We start from the raw sequence: 13,172 nt of genomic DNA, 5'->3' as shown, positions 1-13,172 counted from the left end.
ATAAAGTATTATCCTTTATGATAAATAACAAAATTTAATAATTTAAAGGGTGCAAATCTACAAAATGGAGACGCACATTGATAATGTCCTCTTGATTATTAAAGAATGACTCTAGCTTCACAAATTTAATTCATTAATGCTTAATTACATGATAAAACTTTAGTTGTTCTTTTTACATGGTTTGCTAACTTTAATTTTTTTTTCATATTCTTCATTTATTTATTATTATTTTCTAATTACTTATTTAACTTTTATACTCTTAATATTCATAACTCTCATCTTTTCATATTCATAACCTCCAAACATTTAAACTAAAACTTTAAGATATCTTTTGATATTCCTTCTATTCTATTTATATAAATTCAACTTCTTTATCTCATGAAACCCCTATGAAGATTATTAGGCTATTATTTTTATTCTATAGTAAAAACAGATGATGAAGACTCTTGAATTTTGATAGGATATGAAAGGAGTCGATAAAAACTCAGAGAGTTATGTACTAATTTTGTACTTATATTTTCATCTATATACATCAATCTTATAAGAATAATGTCTATATTGTATTTTTACTTAAATATTCTGTTTCTTTTTGTCTTTTTTTCACTCTTTTAGACTTCTTAATTTAGTTTTCTATGAATGTTTTATTGCCGTAAGTCTTTGAATTTTGTAATTGATACATTTTATTATTCATTATAATTATATATATATTTCCATGAGATTTTAGTCATTCTAACGTATCTATAAAAATTTACATGAAACACACGTGCGAAGCACGTCCTCAGAAACTAGTATTATTATAAGCATGAACAAAAAAGTTGAAAGTTGAATTACGATTTTACCCTTTCTACAAATTAAATTATTATAAAATATTTAAATATTTGATTGTATAAATTTAATTAAATGTTAATGACTTTTAGACTTCCTAAGATTAATTCCTAATTAAATATCTAATTTATTAATATTTATCATCTATAATCTATATGTATATAATAGTTATAATTTTTTTTTAAAAAAATCTTTACCTAAATTTCTTTTCTTTCCCTCTTCTTATAACTTTTTCCTTAACCCCTCTCATGAATAATATAATTGATGTGGATAAAGTATTATCCTTTATGATAAATAACGAAATTTAATAATTTAAAGGGTGCAAATCTACAAAATGGAGACGCACATTGATAATGTCCTCTTGATTATTATTAAAGAATGACTCTAGCTTCACAAATTTAATTCATTAATGCTTAATTACATGATAAGAACTTTAGTTGTTCTTTTTACATGGTTTGCTAACTTTAATTTTTTTTTCATATTCTTCATTTATTTATTATTATTTTCTAATTACTTATTTAACTTTTATACTCTTAATATTCATAACTCTCATCTTTTCATATTCATAACCTCCAAACGTTTAAACTAAAATTTTAAGATATCTTTTGATATTCCTTCTATTCTATTTATATAAATTCAACTTCTTTATCTCATGAAATCCCTATGAAGATTATTAGGCTATTATTTTTATTCTATAGTAAAAACAGATGATGAAGACTCTTGAATTTTGATAGGATATGAAAGGAGTCGATAAAAACTCAGAGAGTTATGTACTAATTTTGTACTTATATTTTCATCTATATACATCAATCTTATAAGAATAATGTCTATATTGTATTTTTACTTAAATATTCTGTTTCTCTGTCTTTTTGTCACTCTTTTAGACTTCTTAATTTAGTTTTCTATGAATGTTTTATTGCCGTAAGTCTTTGAATTTTGTAATTGATATATTTTATTGTTCATTATAATTATATATATATTTCCATGAGATTTTAGTCATTCTAACATATCTATAAAAATTTACATGAAACACACGTGCGAAGCACGTCCTCAGAAACTAGTGATTTAATAAATTTGGTAAACACCCTTTTTTTCAAGCAAATATTGTCAAGAGAACAAGGAAAACACCCTTCTTATATTTATTCATGATGTTTACAAACTATACAGAAAACATCCAATCAATTTCAAGTAGATCCTATTTTCATGAAGCACATTTCCGTAGTTCATCATACAAAAGATAAAATCGTCATGCAGAACGCGTCTCTCTACAGACATATCTTACTCGTAGAGTGTTGGATTGGATAATCTTGGAGTAGGTATAGCCACCAGAGGCATTTTCTTCTTCAGAACAATTCCAAACTTCTCTGTAAGGTCTAACGTCTCTCCTTCGGGCAATTTCCAGTCAAAAGAATGAACGAGTGAAGCCAGTGAATACATGAACATCCTCTCTGCCATGCCTATCCCCGCACAGATTCTTCTGCCAGAACCAAATGGGAAATAGTTCAAATCTTTTCCGCTATAATCCCATTTATTTTCAGAAAATCTTTCTGGATGAAACTCAGTTGGATTTTTCCATATAGAAGGATCTCTTTGTATAGCCCATACATTTATGAAAACACGAGATCCTTTAGGAACAGTGTATCCTCCAACAGTGCTCGTCTCACTAGGACAATGAGGAACCAAGAGTGGAAGCGCTGGATGTAGACGCAAGACTTCTTTCATAACTGCATAGAAATATGGCGTTGAATATGAGACTCCTCTACTATGTTATCTTTACCCACAACTGTATCTACTTCTTGTTGTAATTTCCTCAGGACGTATGGTTTGTTCATAATTTCAGCCATGGCAAACTCAACCGTGTTGGAGGTTGTGTCAGTTCCACCGACAACCATATCCTGTTCACAGTATTTGTGAAGTTATTATCATGTATAACAAAATTCATACTACCAGTAGAGCTGGATACTGGATTTTTCCTGTAGTAGCATGCACAATTGAGAAAAACATACCATGAGTAAGGCTTTGAGTTCAGGCATGGTCAAAGGCATTTTGGCAGCTTCATCATCTTTCAGTTTCAGCAAAACTTGCAAAAAATCCTTATTTTCTTGGCCAACACCAGTTTCCATCCCACCATTTCTATCAATATCCTGTCTTTTATCAATCATGCTCTCGAATATCTTATCAAATCTCTTTGCCAATACTTTCATCTTCTTTGTAACACCCTGCAAATCAAACCTGGCCAAGCCCGGATAAAAATCAGAAAGATTTGGAGTACCTAACAGTTCAGTCATCTTAGTGACAACATGCCTAAACTCTGCCCCAAGAGTAGATCTTTCCTCACCCTTCACTGTGCCGCCCCATAACATGCTTGTAATCACATTAAGCACAGTCAAGAACATCTGTTCACCTATATTCACAGGCAATCCTTCCTGACTATAGAAGTAATTGATCGTTTGTCTAAGCTCCTGTCGCCTTAATGCATAAACAGAATCTAAAGTAGAACCACTAAGCATTTCGCGAACACAAACTTTTCTCAGCATGCGCCATTTCGGTCCATAAGGAGTCCAAACTATATCAGTGCCACCATATGTAGCTTCTCTACCAGCAGCAGGCACATCTCTATTAGCGAAAATGGTATCTTGATCCTTAAGAACCTCGCGAGCTAAGGCAGGGGAAGTAACAATAATCCCAAGTTTTTTACCAAGCCAGAGTGTATAAATGGGGCCATAAGTTTGGGAAAGAGATGCAAAATAGGTGTGAAGTTGGGGATCAAGAGAATGGAGATTACCTATCAAAGGCAAAGCTTTAGGTCCCGGTGGCAATTGGGGTTGTCCCTTTTTTGACTTGTTAATGAAAAGCCAAAGAAACCATAGTAAAGCTACAATACCAAGAATATAGGAGAAAAATACACCCTTTTGCTCAATACTTGATTCTTGCCAAGAACATGAGTAAGAATCAAAGAGAGGTTTGAAGAATTTGAGAGACATTATTTGAGCCTAAGAGGGAAATGGAAATTGGCAGAACCAATGTTGTGGGAAGCTAACATCACTTGATAAAGGAATGAGAAATCTTGGATCAAGACAGAAAGTATTCGGCAGATATATGATTCGTTCAAAACTATGATGATACATTAGTTCCTTGTACAGCAATAAATTAATATATCTGTACCTTGGGATTCAAATAAATGAAGAAGTCAATGACCTTTGTTGGGTAGTGCAAATGAATCTTCAGATGTTGATACCTTCCAGCTAGAACTGGTGCATCTTCCTGTGCACAAGACAGATAAAGAGATAATATATAATTAGATATATATTGTCTTCATGCCAACAGAAATATGCTCTTTAAGATCCTAATATATAAGTAGATATATATTGTCTTCATGCCAACAGAAATATGCTCTTTAAGATCCTTTTTATTTACTTTCTTTTAGGAAATTTCACACACCTTTGCTTAAGGTTTTGCTTTGTAATACTAATTTCACTTGATCTTCTTTATTCCGGTAACTCTTTAATAATCCTTGTAACCTTTTATACCATAATGTTGGAATGTGGTCCTTCTCGAGTCTAAAAGGGTCTTAAGCCTTCTTGCACACTCTCTATGCTTTCTTATGAATCAAGATATGAATTCATGACAAATTTAATTTGACCTTTATAATATGTTTTTGTTTAATAATTTTGTAAACTCCCTTTTTCAAGCAAATATTGTCAAGAGACCAAAGAAAATACTTTATGTATTTATTCTTGATGTGTACAAACTCTATAGAAAACTTTGAATCAATTTTCATGGAGCACATTTCCATAGTTCATCATACAAAAGACAGAATCATCATGCAGAATACAACTCTCTACAGACATATTTTAATATTACTCATAGAGTGTTGGATTGAATAATCTTGGAGTTGGTATAGCCACCAGAGGCATTTTCTTCTTCAGAACAATCCCAAACTTCTCTGTAAGGTCTAAATTCTCCCCTTCGGATAATTTCCAGTTGAAAGAATGAATGAGTGAAGCCAGTAAAAACATGAACATCCTCTCTGCCATGGCTATCCCCGCACACATTCTTCTGCCAGAACCAAATGCAAATAATAGTTCAAATCATTTCCACTATAATCGCATTTATTGTCCAAAAATCTTTCTGGATGGAACTCAGTTGGATTTTCCCATATAGAAGGATCTCTGTGTATAGCCCATACGTTTACGAAAACACAAGATCCTTTAGGAACAGTGTATCCTCCAACAATGCCTGTCTCACTAGGACAATGAGGAACCAAAAGTGGAAGTACTGGATGCAGGCGCAAGACTTCTTTCATAACTGCATAGAAATATGGTAACTGTTGAATATGAGACTCTTCCACTATGTTATCTTTTCCCACGACTGTATCTAGTTCTTGTTGTAATTTCCTCAAGATATCTCGTTTGTTCATAATCTCAGCCATGGCAAACTCAACTGTGTTGGAGGTTGTAGCAGTTTCACCGACAACCATATCCTGTTCACAGTATTTGTGAAGTTATTATCATGTACAACATTTTTTGATTTGTGGAACTGTACATATATATAGGTGTTCAGTTCAAGGTTCTCAATTAAGTCTGAATTAAGCTTTACATATTATTTGATGCTAAATGACTCTTTTCTTAGTACAGTCCAATAACAAGTTAGCAAACAACAGTTCAGACATCTAATGTAAACAATCAAAATACGCAGCCGATAAAACATACCATAAGTAAGGCTTTGAGTTCAGTCATAGACAGAGGCATTTTGGAATCTGCTTCATCTTTCAACTTCAGCAAAACTTGCAAAAAGTCCTTGCTTTCTTGACCAACACCAGCTCCCATCTCAGTATTTCCATCCATTTTCTGTCTTTGATCAATCATGCTCTCAAATATCGTATCAAATCTCTTTGCCAACACTTTCATCTTCTTTGTAACACCCTGCAAATCGAACCAGTCCAAGCAAATCGGAAACATTTGGAATACCTAACAGCTCAGTAATTCCATACACAACATGCCTAAACTCTGACCCAAGATTAGCTCTTTCCTCACCCTTCACTGTGCCACCCCATAACATGCTTGTAATCACGTTAAACATAGTCAAGAACATCTGTTCACCAACATTCACAGGCAATCCGGCCTGACTATAGAAGTAATTGATTGTCTGTCTAAGCTCCTATTTCCTTAGTGCATAAACAGAATCTAAAGCAGAACCACCAAGCATATCACGAACACAAACAGTCTTCAACATACGCCATTTCGCTCCAAAAGGATTCCAAACCGCCATATGACATTTCTCTTCCAGCAGCAGGCTCATCTATGTTAGCAAAAATGGTATCTTGTTCCTTAAGAACTTCGCGAGCTAAGGCAGGCGAAGTAATAATAATGCCAAGTTTTTTACCAAGCCAGAGTCTACAAATGGGGCCATAAGTTTGGGAAAGAGAAGCAAAATAGGTGTGAAGTTGAGGTTCAACAGAATGGAGATTACCTAGTAAAGGCAAAGCTTTAGGCCCCGGTGGCAATGGGGGTTGTCCCTTTTTTGACTTGTTAGTGAAAAGCCAAAGAAACCATAGTAAACCTATAATACCAAGAACATAGGATAAAAATGCACCTTTTTGCTCAATATTTGATTCTTGCCAGGGACATGAGAAAGAATCAAACAGAGGTTTGGAGAATTTGAGAGACATTGTTTGAGCCTAAGCAGGAAATGGAAATTGGCAGAACCAATGTAGTGGGAAGCTCAAGGCTTTTTTGATTCAAGAAAGTTTTCTTCCTTTGTCAAAGATTTGGCAGCCATATATATTTAAATTTGGCAGCCATGAATGTTGAGATTTGGCAGCCATATATATTTAAATTTGGCAGCCATGAATGTTGAGATTTTGCAGCCATATATATTTAAATTTGGCAGCCATGAATGTTGAGATTTTGCACCCATAAAAGTTGAGATTTGGCAGCTATAATAATTGATATATTTGGCAGATAATAACCCAGATGGCCACTCAACTAATACTTCTTTTCATTCAACTTACTGTTTTAGTTTTTAACTCAAAGTCACTCAACTAAGGGTAGAAAGACACTCAACTAAGGATTTTTTTCACAGAATTTATAAAATCAAGTCACTCAACTATTGAGTTTTCATTTAGAAAGTCACCTAATTAATTTAAATAATTTTTTCATTAAATTTTTGTTGAAATACAAATTTTGTGTTAAACTAATGAAAAATAATTGTTGAAATGTCCCAAACATCATTATGAATGACATCAAAAACACTTGCAAAACAACTATCAAAATTAGGAAAAGGCTGAGTTTTATTTTTGCAAAACTTGCATGTGTAAGACAATCAAAGGTAGTTACTTAAAATTGATTTTTATTTCTCAACAACCGAGAATTCCATAAATGGAACAAAACATTAGAACTTGGATGCCCTAGATGCTTATGCCAAACTTAGTCTTACTAGCTAGTTGTAGAAGTAGAAGCAAAAATAAAACACGAGGAATGAAAGAGTGTATGGGAAACAATCTTCCAACTTAAGGCCACTTCGCAATTATCATCTCCGACATGTGATTCTTTCATATCTTTCTTCACTTCGAATGTAGCCTAGTTGGAATTATGATTTTGCCATAACACCTTAACGAAGGCTATATCCACAGAGTCACCTATCAATTCTGAATTGTCTTAAGCCTTTCTTGAATATTATTACCTTTTTCTCGGGCTTCATGAACAAGATTGGGCCAATCAGCTTTACTCTACTATGTTTGAACCAACCTATGGGCGATCTACATTGTTGTCTGTACAAAGGTCGCAAACAACCATTTAGATGCTCGTCGGATAGCTGTTGTTATTATCGAACATTATCAACAGAAGGTGATCATCCCATTTACCTCATAAATCCATTAGATAAGCTCGTAACATATCATCAAGCATTTGAATGGTCCTTCTGCTTGCACGTCTATCGGCTGGTGGAAAATCATGCTAAGATTAACATGTGTGCCCAAGCCTTTCTGGAACGACTGCTAGAAGTGAGTCGCGTACTGTACACCTCAGAAATGATCGCCTCCGGATGCCATCTGGAACACACAAACGACCATTGTGAACGAGGAAACTGTCAGCAGAAGAATAACTTGATTAGGTATTATAACTTGTGTTGAGAAGATTCTGGAAGAAATAGAATCAAATACTGGGGATACAATCATTCAGGCAGACTGAGTTGCAGCTTTCATATTCTTGATGTGTACCAACTTTATAGAAACCATTGAATTAGTTAGAAATGGATCCAAATTACAGGGAACACGTCTCCATATATAGTTCATCGTACAAAAGAGAGAAGTATAATCACTACAAACACATTTCAATAGTTATATAAAAAACACTAGCAAAAGGTAGGAAACAGGAGATAGCAAACCTCAATGAGAATAATTACAACCATATGTGCTCATTAAAACCATACTTTTATGGATACCTTACACCACAAATTAAAATATACAGATTTATCAATAAGCATATAATAATTACTGCAGTACTGATATATGTTATTGTCCATTTGGATAGAGCAACATGTTTTATTTTACTCATAGAGTATTGGATTGGATAATCTTGGAGTAGGTATAGCCACCAGAGGCATTTTCTTCTTCATAACAATCCCAAACTTCTCTGTGAGGTCTAATGTCTCTCCTTCAGGCAATTTCCAGTCGAAAGAATGCACGAGTGAAGCCAGTGAATACATGAACATCCTCTCTGCCATGGCTATCCCCGCACAGATTCTTCTGCCAGAACCAAATGGGAAATAGTTCAAATCATTTCCACTATAATCCCACTTATTGTCCAAAAATCTCTCTGGACGGAACTCAGTTGGATTTTCCCATATAGAAGGATCTCTCTGTATAGCCCATACATTTATGAAAACACGAGATCCTTCAGGAATAGTGTATCCTCCAACAGTGACTGTCTCACTAGGACAATGTGGCACCAAGAGTGGAAGAGCTGGATGTAAACGCAAGGCTTCTTTCATAACTGCATAGAAATATGGTAACTGTTGAATATGAGACTCTTCCACTATGTTATCTTTTCCCACGACTGCATCTAGTTCTTGTTGTAATTTCCTCAAGATATCTCGTTTGTTCATAATCTCAGCCATGGCAAACTCAACTACGTTGGCGGTAGTGTCAGTTCCACCAACAACCATATCCTGTTCATGGTATTCGTAAAGTTATTATCATGTACAACAATTTTTTATTTGTACAACTGTATATAGGTGTTCAGCTTAAGGTTCTCACTTTAGTCTTCACATATTTTTGATATGATTAAAGCTTATATATTATTTGATGCTAAATGACTCTTTCTTTAGTGCAGTCCAATAAATAGTTAGCAACCAACAGTTCAGTCATATAATGGAAACAATCAAAATCGCATATAATGGAAGTAACAGATCATACCATGAGTAAGGCTTTGAGTTCAATCATAGTCAGAGGCATTTTGGAATCTGCTTCATCTTTCAACTTGAGCAAAACTTGCAAGAAGTCCTTGCTTTCTTGACCAACACCAGCTCCCATCTCAGAATTTCTATCCATTTTCTGTCTTTGATCAATCATGCTCTCAAATATCGCATCAAATCTCTTTGCCAACACTTTCATCTTCTTTATAACACCCTGCAAATCGAACCACTCCAAGCCCGGATAAAAATCAGAAACATTTGGAGTACCTAACAGCTCAGTCATTTCATTCACAACATGCCTAAACTCTGCCCCAAGATTAGCTCTTTCCTCACCCTTCACTGTAGCACCCCATAACATGCTTGTAATCACGTTAAGAATAGTCAAGAACATCTGTTCACCAACATTCACAGGCGATCCTGCCTTGTTATAGAAGTAATTGATTGTCTGTCTAAGCTCCTTTTTCCTTAGTGCATAAACAGAATCTAAAGTAGAAGAACTAAGCATATCACGAACACAAACCTTCCTCAACATACGCCATTTGGGTCCATAAGGAGTCCAAGTTATGTCATTGCCACCATATGTAGCTTCTCTACCAGCAGCAGGGACATCTCTGTTAGCAAAAATGGTATCTTGATCCTTAAGAACCTCACGAGCTAATTCAGGAGAAGTAATAATAATCCCAATTTTTTTACCAAGCCAGAGTCTACAAATGGGGCCATAAGTTTGGGAAAGAGATGCAAAATAGGTATGAAGTTGAGGTTCAAGAGAATGAAGATTACCTATCAAGGGCAAAGCTTTGGGGCCTGGTGGCAACCCCTTGTTTGACTTTCTGATGAAAAACCAAAGTAAAGCTAAAACACCAAGAAAACAGGATAAAAACACACCCTTTTGCTCAACAGTGAGTTCTTGAAGGGGCCATGGCAAAAAATCATCAAAAAGGGATTTGATAGACATTGTTAGAGGGATATGAAACAAGTGGTGAAAAGCTTGAAGCTTTTGCAGGACTTAAAAAGAGGATTGATATTTTGCAAGAAGACAGAAGAAATTCCCAAATCATGGTCCAGTCGGTCAAAATTAATGGAGTATTTGTTTTACGTATTTTTTATTGGTTGAAGTCCAAAATCAAATCCTTATGGATCAAAAACTGTTAAATTGATTTTAATTTTTTTTAATTTTTTTTTTAAAATATATATTTATATAAAAAATAATATCTTTCTATTTTTTTAAAAAATATATAAAAAAAATAATTTTGAATCCACATAAATCAAATATCTATACTAAATTTTTGAATCCTCTGTCAGTATGGAAAGAGGCCAAACTTATTCGTAAACCACATATATTGTTCCTCAATTATTATTGATGTTCGAATGTTGTCTATATACCATCTCCCACCCCTCATTTTATTTTACTCTTCATTTTCTAAATTCAGAGAGTAAACTCGAATCACCCTCTAAAAAACTCTTTTATTCTCTATTTATAGAGAAGTGAATTAAAATCCAAATTTGGACAACTACTATTTATCCCCTCTATTTCAATTTATCATTAATTTAATATTATTTCTATTATATATAACTAACATATTATTTTTCATATAAGGCTATTAAATAAATTTCTAATATTCGTAATTCTTTTCAAATGTAATATAACATTTTAAAAAATATATATTATTTAATATATACTATTTTCATTCCGAATTAACAATTTTCAAATATTTTTGCAATCTTCGTCAATTTAAGAGATAATTTGATATTATTCGTGAAGAATATGCAAAATTTAAATGATAAGATGGAAATTTAATTTGAAAATAAATATATAACATAATAATTTAAATATAAGATAACAATAAAATACATAACATAATAATTTAAAAATCACAATTATAATTTAGTAATCCGGTAGATCGTTTTAAAATTTAACAATATTCGGAAAAAAGTAATGTATGATCTAGAGAATGGTTATGCTTGTGATTGTGATTGTGCTTGTTATTTTTTTTCAATTATTCACAGATGTTCTTTAAAATGTTTGAATAAAATATAGTTTCAAATAAATAAAGAACTTAAAAAGGAATAATTTTATATTATATGAAAATTATGTAGTGTGCTTATTTTGAAAAAAAAAGAGAACGAAATTATGTTACCTAAATAAGAAAATGAAATGAAAATATAAATAATAATGATAATAATAATAATATATATTAAGGAGAGAAAAAGAATTTTTTTTTTAAAGAATAAAATAGAGAATTTAGTTAGAGTTAATATAATTAAAATAAATTAAAAAAATTTACTTTTGAAAAGTAAAATAAAGCTTAAGATTGAAGATGTCTTGCGACGCACTTGGTTTGAGATGGGCAAGGAAAATATTTTCATCCAAGAAATTATTTTTAATAAGGAAATATCAAATTGAATCATTAACAGATTTTAGAGTCTGTTTGGCTTTGGCTTAATAAGAAAAGTTTTTAAGCCACAATAAAAAGTATGAAAGACCTATTTTAAATCATTTTAAATTTATTTTTAGTTATTTTTAATCTTGTCAAACATTTTCTTATCAAATACTTTCAAAAGCTAAAAATTAAGTTAAAATAGTTTTAATCAACTTTTAAACTAATTAAAACACCTAACAGAAAAATCTAAACTACCACAGCTGGATGAATTATGTGGATCACAATACTTTAAGTTTAAATTCGATTTGTTCGTTGATATAATCTTAAAAGTTAATTTTAGCCGGTTGACATGATTTGGTGAGATACTGTTAGCTTTAGATTAAATTTTTTATAATGTTTTTTAAAAAAAAAAAAAAAAAACTTTCACCATCATTAAGAGTTGTTTATACTTTTTATAAAGTTTTTCAGTTATTTTTAATTATATGCCCCTCGTATTAAGTTTCTATGGCACATTAACACAATAGAAAAATCAATATTTGAGATTAGATTGAATGTAACATTCACATGCATAAATGAACGAGCATTTTATGGCAATTCAATTTCAGGACTAATCTTCTGGAAAGTTAAGATTGAGAAGTTATAAACGGAAATTAGAACAAATGAACACTAATCAATATATATATATTAATGAGGACCATAGAGGAGGTGATGTGGCACCTCTATATGGCCTCCATTTGCATTTAGCTTTTTCCATCTTTTTTTTTAAAAAAAATTATTATATATCATAAAAATTACTTAAATTTATTACAAATAAATATTTTATTAATGGTGGGTCATTTATAACAAAAACTCTTCATATTTTTTATTTATTTATCTCACTTATAATTAAAAGAGAAACATAATTTATTTATTTTTGACTTTTTTTAATTTAAATTAATTATTTTATTGTAAAAATATATTAATATACAAATAAATACTTTATTAATGTATGAATATTTATAATAAAAAAAACTCTCTATATTTTTTTTCTATTTGTTTATCTCACTTCTAATAATGAAATCATAGTATTATTTTTTTTTACAATTTAAGTATTTTTATTTTTATTTTTATTTTTATTTTTCAATTTATTCACTAGGAGTTACTACTCATGACTTGCCCCTCTTTAATTTTTACTTTTAATAATATTCATGACTCTCATAATTTTTATATTCATAACCTCCAATTTAAATTTATAAGTTTATGTCTTATGAAATTCCTTTATTTTGCCTATAAATTTATATTAGTTTCATGAAGATTCACATTCACAATTATTCTTTCTTTTTTCATCATATAAGTTTGATTTGTAACAAAAAAAGAAGTACATGAAGGTAAGAAATACTTCATTGAAATTTTTATTTTTTATTTCCTCTATTTTTGTCTATATAAATTCGTATTTGATTTGTGAAGGAAACTAACATGTAACCAAAAAAAAAGTACATGAAGTTAATAAATATATCATTCTCAAGTCCTTATTTTTTCATTTCCTTTATTTTGTCTATATAGATTCATATT

The 13,172-nt window shown here is 31.6% G+C and overlaps 2 protein-coding genes and 1 pseudogene across 2 annotated transcripts; all 3 read right to left on the bottom strand.

The window, feature by feature from the left end:
• Positions 1-1,932: 1,932 nt before the first annotated feature.
• Positions 1,933-7,990, bottom strand: LOC107028449 (annotated as a pseudogene).
• LOC114078455 (cytochrome P450 76C2-like) lies at positions 5,710-6,496 on the bottom strand. Its single transcript, XM_027919336.1, has 2 exons — positions 6,063-6,496; positions 5,710-5,953 (listed from the first exon to the last, which is right to left on the bottom strand). Exons 1-2 carry the CDS (start codon positions 6,494-6,496, stop codon positions 5,710-5,712), a joined length of 678 nt encoding a protein of 225 aa, XP_027775137.1.
• Positions 7,991-8,138: 148 nt separating the features above from the next.
• Positions 8,139-10,315, bottom strand: LOC107028451 (3,9-dihydroxypterocarpan 6A-monooxygenase-like). The gene is made up of 2 exons (XM_015229524.2): positions 9,242-10,315; positions 8,139-8,994 (listed from the first exon to the last, which is right to left on the bottom strand). Exons 1-2 carry the CDS (start codon positions 10,193-10,195, stop codon positions 8,374-8,376), a joined length of 1,575 nt encoding a protein of 524 aa, XP_015085010.1. The 5' UTR covers positions 10,196-10,315; the 3' UTR covers positions 8,139-8,373.
• Between the last annotated feature and the right edge of the window lie 2,857 nt (positions 10,316-13,172).

The sequence above is a fragment of the Solanum pennellii genome, chromosome 8 (genome assembly GCF_001406875.1).
Source record: "Solanum pennellii chromosome 8, SPENNV200".
Classification (NCBI taxonomy): domain Eukaryota; kingdom Viridiplantae; phylum Streptophyta; class Magnoliopsida; order Solanales; family Solanaceae; genus Solanum; species Solanum pennellii.
Note: the sequence above shows the minus strand (reverse complement) of the source record. Positions and strands in the feature narration are given on the sequence as shown.

Bases quoted from the DNA above. Each gene is read 5' to 3' on its own strand.
- LOC107028451 (XM_015229524.2), bottom strand. From the start codon at position 10,195: ATGTCTATCAAATCCCTTTTTGATGATTTTTTGCCATGGCCCCTTCAA. The intron at 8,995-9,241 runs GTATGATCTGTT...TACCATGAACAG, and splicing joins AACTCAAAGCCTTACTCATG to GATATGGTTGTTGGTGGAAC.
- LOC114078455 (XM_027919336.1), bottom strand. From the start codon at position 6,496: ATGTCTCTCAAATTCTCCAAACCTCTGTTTGATTCTTTCTCATGTCCC. The intron at 5,954-6,062 runs GTATGTTGAAGA...TTACTTCTATAG, and splicing joins TCCTTTTGGAGCGAAATGGC to TCAGGCCGGATTGCCTGTGA.